This window comes from Haliotis rufescens, unplaced genomic scaffold (assembly GCF_023055435.1).
Source record: "Haliotis rufescens isolate VD_foot unplaced genomic scaffold, xgHalRufe1.0.p SCAF_88, whole genome shotgun sequence".
In the NCBI taxonomy this organism is placed as follows: domain Eukaryota; kingdom Metazoa; phylum Mollusca; class Gastropoda; order Lepetellida; family Haliotidae; genus Haliotis; species Haliotis rufescens.
Genome location: NW_025964381.1, coordinates 87272 through 97970, shown reverse-complemented (window position 1 = coordinate 97970; position 10699 = coordinate 87272). Strand labels below are relative to the sequence as shown.

The following is a 10699-nucleotide window of genomic DNA, read 5'->3' as shown; positions in this document are numbered from 1 at the left end:
ATTTTAGTGATAAATTAGGATTGCTTAGCTTTATTGAGATGCAATTAATTGGACATATTTAGAAATTTATATTAGATTACACACAGTTAGTTTACTAAATATAACACTTCACACATACTGTATTATTTCAATACAACACAAAATAGAGATTATAGCCAGATTATAGGCATTTGACAGGTGTTAGCTTGGCCAGTCAGCATATAGAGCTCCTGGGCATGGTGCAATTTGTAGGTGACACAGGGCAGACATGTACACACTGTGTTATAGCTGACTGATAAAACTAAATAAAGCGAACAACTAAAAATATAAAATAATTATTTGTAAAATCATAAAAGTAAAATACATACAAAAACTACATCGGCTCGAGTTCTATCAAGAACATCTGTGAAGGAAAAGTCATACTTTGGAATGGCATGAAGTAATTTAATTCAATTAAAAAGGTACATGTATTAATAGAGGAACGAAAAAATACCTTCTGAACAGCACAGGTTTTCGAGCCTCACCAGTTTCGAGCCCCAACAATATGTAACCACACGCTTAACGACGTAATCAAGGTAGACGGTTCAAAGCCCTCCGAACACATCAACGTGTTCACCACTTGCCACTGATGTTATGTTGCGATTTAAGTTACACCAGGTAAGATATTAAAAAAGTAATGTACACATGCTTACTTTTTCACAAATGTTGATCTGATTGTTGCTTCAGAACAATAGTAATTTTTTGGCTGCTGTTTATAAACTTCCTGTGTTTAATGTCATGTGACTGATCATGTTGTGCATATATCACTAGACACTGTACTAAATAGGATTAAGAGGTTCTTGCCACATTGATAAATATACAGCAAACAAAGCAATAACACGAAGGCTTTTGAATTGAAGATCCGGGGTAGAATAGGTCTTCAGCATTCCATGCTTGCCGAAATATAGCTCTATTAAAAGCTTGCAAAATGTTTCTGGAAGAGCTTGTTTGAGATTGAAGGTCAAGGTAATTAAACCGGAAGTGCATATAATTGTGTTGGAGAAAAGCTGTTTTGAAATGCCAACTTGTTGTTTCATCTTGTAGACCGGAAATGCATATAACTGTTGTTGGGGACAAACTTTTTAAAATGCAAATTTCACACTGTCGGGGAATTCGTTGTACATTGATCAAAGTCCACAGTCATAAGTATCAATGGTCGTAACTGTGGTTTGTTTTCTTTGTAGTGAGAAATGGAAGGAAATCCCGACTCACGTGACCATCAGATGACAAGATGGCTCGCTGAGGAAGCAGCTGAGGTACTGAGGGCGACTGAGCAAGGGAGACAACCTACCTCTATATCTGCAACACAGCATAACTACAGTGAGCACTTCAAACACGTACAGTCATGCTTACAGTTAGATAGGAATGAGTAATACCAGAAGCCGATCTAACATAAATGATTGAGTAAGAAACAGAATTGATAAAATTATAGAATCTGTTATGGTATATGTTGTTTGAATTAATGTTAATTACTGTGAACTTTTATCCTGAAAATTTGCCAAATTACAGTCATATGCAAGATATGGTTAACTATATCTTTAAAAAAACTTTCTGTTAATTTCATAATGAAAGAAACTTGTCTAAATTTTTTTCTATGGAAGTTAATACTCCCAAGTTTTTTAAAAAGCGGCTTGTGCATCGTGAATTTATTCAATATATCTTCAGTTCATCTGACTGAAAGTCTCTTCTGTCCTTCGTCCGTCTGGTCGACCATCTTTAACTTGACACTCTTACCTTTTTTTGCGAACACATGGTGTCGTCACTGATTTTCAGTGAGCCATTCAAACAACTTTCTCCGCTATTTTGCCTTTTATGTCCAATGGAATATGTTCGGCTGATGAGCAAGACCGGTTATTCTTTGGCGTGGACAGTTCATATCCTGATTATGTAAGGGTTTTGTCGCTATTATTCATTGGACAATAATGTGACCAGTGGCTCTCTTGTTCTGTTGCAGGTGGTCCTGTATCTCAGGTGGACTTGACCAATGCTTCCAATGTCTCCGTCTCCGTCGGGGAACAAGGAGCTAGAGGATGTCTGTCACAAGGTGAGACGTCACCTGGCATGCACATGCTGATGGGTTGTAGAAGTTAACTATTATTATGAGAATGAAAAGCAGACAATTTAGCATGGTGATATAGAGTAAGGAATGGCCAATTAATATTTGGAAGGGGCTGGAAAATCTATAAAAAAAAGACAAATTCCAGAATAAACTGGGAAAAACAGTTTGTCGTGGAGTTTTGGCGCAAAGAATAATTGCTGACTTGCCACGCTTTATGTTCTGGCAAACATTTTGGATTATGAAACAGGATGGGAGACACTCTCAATCATACGTGACACTAACATACTATGCACTCATACACAATTGTTAACAACTTATACCCAGCTACTTGAATGAGCTGTTACCACTAAGAGTAGGCACGATAACCTTAGAAATAGAAACAATATTAGTAGCAGTTCACTCAGTGCAGATTTAAGTATAATCATTTTGTCAGAATGCTTAACATATCTGTGTGGAAATCTATCTGAAAACGTCTGTCATTTCGTTCTCGAATGTGCTAATTATAATGCCATTAGAATTTCTTTATACAACAATATTATATCAGTTGGAGGTCAGTTGTCGATCCAAACAATTCTCTGTGGTGATATTCATGTCCTTTCAAAAGTGCAAAAACAAATTATGTCAACAAAGAGATTTGATCAACATTTTGATTTCGCATTTAACATGGGTTGTTCTACAATTTACCTCTCACCAGATGGCAGGTATATATCATTCATCACAGCAATAGTTTATGTCATTTTATTAATTACTAATGTTACTATTTCAAGCTTCCATTTATCCACCCATCGATTTTGAATTTTGATCTTTTCTGAACTCGCATTTGGAAGAGACATTATGATTGGTTGTTGATGTTAAGCTTAATGGAGGAGGTGTCTTCAGGTCTTCCTTAATCTTCATGGAACAATTACAAGGTATCTGAGGTAAGAGATGAATACTCAGTAAATTCATTCTGAAAGTGAATATTGCGGAGAACTGATGCTTTTATTGTTTGGCTCTTTTAGGCTTTGTTTATGCAATATGTTCAAACAAACTTAAAGATAATGTGATCATGTTGAAGGTTTATGAAGTGGTCACTTTGAAAAACATCATCTTGGTATCCTATATGCCTGATTACTTTCAGCATCTAGCAACCCGGTTAAAACAGAAATAGTTCTGAGTATCTGTTTACTTGAATCTGCCTGGAAGCATAGAGATCTGGAAATAAAACAGTACTGTGTAGTTATTATCCTTTTGTCAGCATATAAAACAGATATATCATTGTCACGCCAAACAGACACATTACAATCAACTAACACTACTTTACCGTTCCTGGATAGCAACAGTGTCTGAAATAACAGAGAGAGTCAACTGCTCTGGGTATATCTGACAATAGAATGGAGATAAAATGCACCAAGGAGGTGTCTTTAGGTGTGTATTCCTTAATTTGGTATTCATGGAACAATTACAAGGTATCTAAATTACTTTCAGCATCTAGCAACCTGCTTAGAACAGAACTTATTCTGAGTATCTGTTTACTTGAATCTCTCTGGAAGCATAGAGATCAGGGAAATACAACTTTGTAGTTATTTTTCTTTTGTCAGCATATGGAGCGCATACAGCTTTCTCACATCAAGCAGATCACATTACAATCAACTTTACCGTTTCTGTTAGCAACAGTGTCTAAAATATCAGAGAGAGTCAAGGTGAGAGGTTGGGCTTTAATTCACGTTCAAGATTACTGCACTCTCATACATCAACGTGCATGCATGTATGGTGGCTTGTTCCAGCCGGAGTTCAATCATCCGTTTATATACCACTTGTCCACTAACATATTATGCATGCAACAGTTTAACATGGTTGCCCCACTCAGACACATTACACTGACTTCGAACCAGTTCTTGTTTTATCCCCTTAATCCGAAACACCAGGCAGGGTAACACGTATCTGGGCACACATTTTATTCACCAGGTAACCGAGAGAGACAGTGCCGACAATTTTCTTTGGCACCTTCCTCTGCGCTTAAATGAAAGTCATATATCTAAGAAAGTGCCCTTAAGCTCACTTTGAATGTACCAGGTGGGCAATAATGCATCACCACATACATATTTAAAATGTTTTGGTCACTATTTTTATCCTCTGTTTTGGTCCTCCATGGTGATCTTAAAGGTAAAAATGCTACACTTACTTGCTTGAAGGAGTTGACTGAAATAAGAAGCAAATACTGACCAAATTATCTTTTCAAACAATCATTGTTTTTTTTGTTTTCTCACAGAACGTTTCTGTCAGAAGGTGGGACGCGTAAAGGAGTATTTTGTGGACATCCATGCCCTTCAGACAGCCAAACAACTCCTTGAGACACATGGCCATGTCACCGTCTGTGGAGCTCCTGGAGATGGTAAGACCAGCATTGCTCTGATGATCTGTGAGGCATATCAACAAAAGAAATATGAAACAGTGTTTGTGGAACACATTGAACATTTTGACGTTGATACAATTTCTAAAAGGCAGTCGCACATGCTGGTTGTTTTCGATGATATATTTGGCTCTGTCACATTCAGTGCAAATGTGGAAAAAATTCGTACATTGTTCAGTGCCTTGGTTGATGATCTTGCTAAAACTGCTGCTGATACAGAGTGGGATTCAAAGAAGAAGAAAGAAAAACAATCCAAAGCTAAGGAACAATCCAATGAAGAAGCCCCCATCTACAGCCTGAAGCTTGTGTTTACATCCAGGACATACAACTGGAAGGAAGGATGTTCAAAACTACATCAGTACAAAGTGGACCTACTTAAAACAGAAGCTGTTCTTAATATGACCAAAGACTGTCTAACGGTTGAAGAGAAGAAACGTATGTTACGTTCCTACAAGACCAACCATCCTACAAGTGATATCTCTGAAAAGGATATTTGTAGCATCACAGATTCAAAATACAATATGTTTGGATTCCCTCTTGTCGGCAGACTCTTTTTCACCAATGCAGTTTTCCAGATGCACATCCTGAAATTCTTCAATCACCCATTGACCTACCTGAGAGGTGACCTTGACACCATTGTCCGGGAAGAAAGCAACAGATCGGCAGCCATCATCATCCTCATCCTGTGTGATGGAAGTCTCAACCTTGTTTCTTTGCAGTCACGGAAGTCTGGAAATGACATGTTTGATGCTGTGAAGGAAGTAGTTCCTTGTTGTACACGCACCGGCATTGCCAAGGAGATCAACAACTTTACTGGGATCTACTGTACAGTCGAGGATCACATCGCATCTTTCTCTCACCCCTCCATATATGATGCTGCAGCCTGTTCTGTAGGACACCTCAATATCGTGTTGCTGCTGGAACACTGCTCCCTGAAGTTCTTGTATGAAAGAGTGAGGCTGAGTAAAGGTATACACTCATCAGACATTGATGATGTGACAAACATGATCTACATCACTCCCCAACTACACCAAACAGTAGTGAACAGACTGGTGGAAGGTATACGACAAGGATGCTTCATTTGGACAGTAAAACATCCAGTTCTCCGTGATGAGAGGATTGCCTCCCTAGTATGGACAGAGATTGAGGATAACATTGTTGAGATTGTCCTACAAAAAAATAAGGATTCTGAAGATTGTTTTTTGGTTTTGGTTTCCATATCTGAAAGTTACTTTCTATTCTCAAAATGTTTAGATGTTGTCAGAAGACTGGGTGACACTGCACCTGATCTATATGCTTGTGTGGTAGCCTGTGTTACACATGGCAAACTGAAACACCTGGAACACCTGGTTAGAGTGATGTGTCCACATGGAGGATTCAATGTTGAATATAGCATAGATGGGCAAACACTCCTGCTCATGGCTGCCAAGTCAGGACATACAGAGGTGTTCAACTTTCTCAGACGAAAAGATGCTGATACTTCAGCGAGGGACTGGGAAGGAAAGACGTGTTTGCATTATGCCTGTGAATCAGGAAACATGGCCTTGACAACAAAGGCGATTGAAACGTGTCCTGTTTTAATAAATTTAATGAGTTACGAGGGTTTAACACCTGCAATGCTTTGTGCCAAAGCAGGACACCTTGATATCCTGAAGTTCCTTAAACAAAAAGGGGCCGATCTAACGCTTACCAACAAGACAGATTGTTTGCATTTAGCGAGTGAAAATGGCAATCTGTCAACTGTGATATTTTTAATTTCATTGAAAGCATTTGATGTGAACAAGAAGAAAACACGTTTGAGGCAAACAGCAGCTATGATGGCAGCAAAAGGAGGACACTATGGTGTTTATCAGCACCTTGTATCTGAGGGCGCAGATCTGACCCTTACTGATGAAGACGACAAAGACTGTCTGATGTTGGCTTGTGAAGGAGGTACCATATTTATTGTAAAACACATCCTATCCATGAAAACATGTGACATCAACAGACGGGGAGGATATAGGAAACAAACACCAATTATGATGGCATTGGAAGAAGGACACTATGATGTATATCATCTCCTTGTATCTGAGGGTGCAGATCTGACTCTTACTGATGAATACAACAAAGACTGTTTGATGTTGGCATGTGAAGGAGGTTATATTTCTATTGTGAAACACATCCTATCCCTGAAAACATGTGACATCAACAGACGGGGAGGAGAGCTGAAACAAACACCAATGATGATGGCATTGGAAGAAGGACACAATGATGTTTATCATCTCCTTGTATCTGAGGGTGCAGATCCGACCCTTACTGATGAATACAACATAGACTGTCTGATGTTGGCATGTGATAGAGGTAAGATATCTATTGTGAAACACATCCTATCCCTGAAAACATGTGACATCAACAGACGTGGAGGATGGCGGAAACAAACACCAATTATGATGGCATTGGAAGAAGGACACTATGATGTATATCATCTCCTTGTATCTGAGGGTGCAGATCTGACTCTTACTGATGAATACAACATAGACTGTTTGATGTTGGCATGTCAAGAAGGTAACATATCTATTGTGAAACACATCATATCAATGAAAACATGTGACATCAACAGACGGGGAGGAGAGCTGAAACGAACACCAATGATGATGGCATTGGAAGGAGGACACTATGATGTTTATCATCTCCTCGTATCTGAGGGTGCAGACCTGACCCTAACTGATGAATACAACATAGACTGTTTGATGTTGGCATGTGAAGGAGGTTATATTTGTATTGTGAAACACATTCTATCCCTGAAAACATGTGACATCAACAGACGGGGAGGATATAGGAAACAAACACCAATGATGATGGCATTGGAAGAAGGACACAATGATGTTTATCATCTCCTTGTATCTGAAGGTGCAGATCTGACCCCTACTGATGAATTCAACATAGACTGTCTGATGGTTGCATGTGAAAGAGGTAACATATCTATTGTGAGACACATCTTATCCCTGAAAACATGTGATATCAACAGACGGGGAGGAGAGCGGAAACAAACACCAATGATGATGGCATTGAAAGGAGGACACAATGCTGTTTATCATCTCCTTGTATCTGAGGGTGCAGACCTGACCCTTACTGATGAATACAATACAGACTGTCTGATGTTGGCATGTGAAAGAGGTAACATATCTATTGTGAGACACATCCTATCTCTGAAAACATGTGACATCAACAGACGCGGAGGTGAGGAGAAACAAACACCAATGATGATGGCATTGAAAGGAAAATACTATGATATATATCATCTCCTTGTTTCTGAGGGTGCAGACCTGTCCCTTGTTGATAAGAACAACACAGACTGTCTGATGTTGGCATGTGATAGAGGTAACTTATCTATTGTGAGACACATCCTATCCCTGAAAACATGTGACATCAACAGACGGGGAGGAGAGCGGAAACAAACACCAATGATGATGGCATTGGTAGAAGGACACAATGCTGTTTATCATCTCCTTGTATCTGAGGGTGCAGATCCGACCCTTACTGATAAATACAACACAGACTCTCTGATGTTGGCATGTGAAAGAGGAGACATATCTATTGTGAGACACATCCTATCCCTGAAAACATGTGATATCAACAGACGGGGAGGAGAGAAGAAACAAACACCAATGATGATGGCATTGAAAGGAGGACACAATGATGTTTATCATCTCCTTGTATCTGAGGGTGCAGATCTGACCCTTACTGATGAATACAACACAGACTGTCTGATGTTGGCATGTCAAGGAGGTTACACATCTATTGTGAGACACATCCTATCCATGAAAACATGTGACATCAACAGACGAGGAGGAGTGAAGAAACAAACACCAATGATGATGGCATTGAAAGGAGGACACTATGATGTTTATCATCTTCTTGTATCTGAAGGTGCAGATCTAACCCCTACTGATGAATGCAACAGGGACTGATAGTCTGTATTGGATATTGAATGGGAATGTCAATCAATTTGGGAACAAGGTTTTGGACAGTGTGTGTGAGAGCTAGGTGGTGAACACCAATGGGCCCTGCCATGACACCACCCGGACACCTTCGTGTCGGCTTGACACTGTTATGTTTGTTGATCACCCTACTTGTTGAGAGTTGGAATAGAGAGGTAACACATCTGTAGTGAAACATGTCTTGTCAATGAAAGCATGTGACACCAACAGACAGTTTGTTGATCACCCTACTTGTTGAGAGTTGGAATGTAGGGAGGTATCACATCTACAGTGAAACATGTCTTGTCAATGAAAGCATGTGACACCAACAGACAGTTTGTTGATCACCCTACTTGTTGAGAGTTGGAATGTAGGGAGGTATCACATCTATAGTGAAACATGTCTTGTCAATGAAAGCATGTGACACCAACAGACAGTTTGTTGATCACCCTACTTGTTGAGAGTTGGAATGTAGGGAGGTATCACATCTATAGTGAGACATGTCTTGTCAATGAAAACATGTGACATCAACAGACAGCTTGTTGATCACCCTACTTGTTGAGAGTGGACATGTAGAGAGGTATCACATCTTTAGTGAAACATGTCTTGTCAGTGAAAACATGTGATATTAACAGACAGTTTATAGTCCTCTTTGTCCGAGGGAGAGGCGGATCTTCTGATTTACCCGAGGAAATAAACTTGTATATCCTTTTCTGTGTGATATCTTGTGGGATTAACAGTGTGAAAGTTCTGTCAATGACTTATTTTCGTTGACATTGTTATATTGTCGATATTTGTTATGTGGGGTTCCACTTGATTCATGATAATGATTCATGGAGTTGATATATGTGTATCTACAGTTTGTACATACAGTTCAATTCACATAGTTTGCAGAAGTTCGATCGTCCCTTCTGCTTGAATAGCCCACGAGCCAGCTCTGTGCTCTGTGCTCTGTCCATGCTTTTATTCCCATTCTTTTTTCGAGGGAGCGACGGTTGCTGGAACAGCCCACGAGCCAGCAGTCTGTTCTGCTCTGTGTTCGTGATCACTTACGTTCTTTATGCTTTTAAACATAGCATGTGGTGACCCATTCTCTGTTCATACAGGCTAAAAGTATAGATCCTAAATGTCATTGGCTAATATAAGTATAAATGCACAGTTAATAGTTATACGTGAGTAGTAACAATTCAGTTGAAATAGTGCACACTCAAATGCGATTGTGTGGACGCCTATCAAGTATAGACAATTGGGATTAGTAAGTTCCTGGTTGAAGGGTGATAGCCAAGGGGCATTTAGCACACGATAGAGTTTTGTTTACAACCCTGACATCTCTGCATGGTGTTTCTGAACACTTATTAAAATCAGAACAAAATTAAATAGTTTGATAATAATCACGATAATATTAACTGCATTACCTGAATTAATTATACTTGAAAGAGCACTATGCTTATTGTATGAGGGGATGTGTTATCAAAAATGTGCCTCAATTTCTAAATTGTACCATGATTCACATTCTCCCAAAACAGAAAAGGTGTCCAGACCTGAAACCTATGAACTGTAACATGGACTCGTTGGCACAACATATGTGTTGTATAACATTGTATATAAACCATTGCGCCATTGTCTCATTTGTCTCTTAAAACAAGTTACTGCTGGTGAAGTTAAGACAACACACATAAATGATTGTTTCTCTATTTTGTGGATCAGGGTCTACAGGTCTATTTTAACATGATGTAAATTATGTAATCTGGTACGTGTGACATGCATTTGATGTAACCTAGTTTGTATAGGTATTAATCATGTGGTTTAGATAGCATTGTACGGATATTAATCATGTGGTGTATATAGCGGTGTATGGATATTAATCATGTGTATATAGCATTATATGGATATCATTATGTTGTTTAGATAGCATTGTATGGATATTAATCATGTGGTGTACATGGCATTTTCTGTGTATTTATCATGAGGTGTATATAGCATTGTATAAATATTAACCATGTGGTGTATATAACATTGTATGGATATTAATTATGTGGTGCTCATAGCATTGTATGGATATTAATTATGTGGTGCTTATAGCATTGTATGTCTATGAATCATGTGGTGCTTAAAGCATTGTATGGATATAAATCATGTGGTGTATATAGCATTGTATGGATATTAATCATGTGGTGCTCATAGCATTATATGGCTATTAAATATGTGGTGCTTATAGCATTGTATGGATATGAATCATGTGTTGTATATAGCATTGTATGGATATTAATA

General features: G+C 38.7%; 1 protein-coding gene across 1 annotated transcript; it reads left to right on the top strand.

Moving 5' to 3' along the window:
- Positions 1-1208: 1208 nt before the first annotated feature.
- LOC124124290 (ankyrin repeat and KH domain-containing protein mask-like) lies at positions 1209-10315 on the top strand. The gene is made up of 3 exons (XM_048390222.1): positions 1209-1338; positions 1973-2062; positions 4329-10315. The coding sequence occupies exons 1-3, from the start codon at positions 1209-1211 to the stop codon at positions 8417-8419; spliced, it is 4311 nt and encodes a 1436-aa protein (XP_048246179.1). The 3' UTR covers positions 8420-10315.
- The last annotated feature ends 384 nt before the right edge of the window (positions 10316-10699 follow it).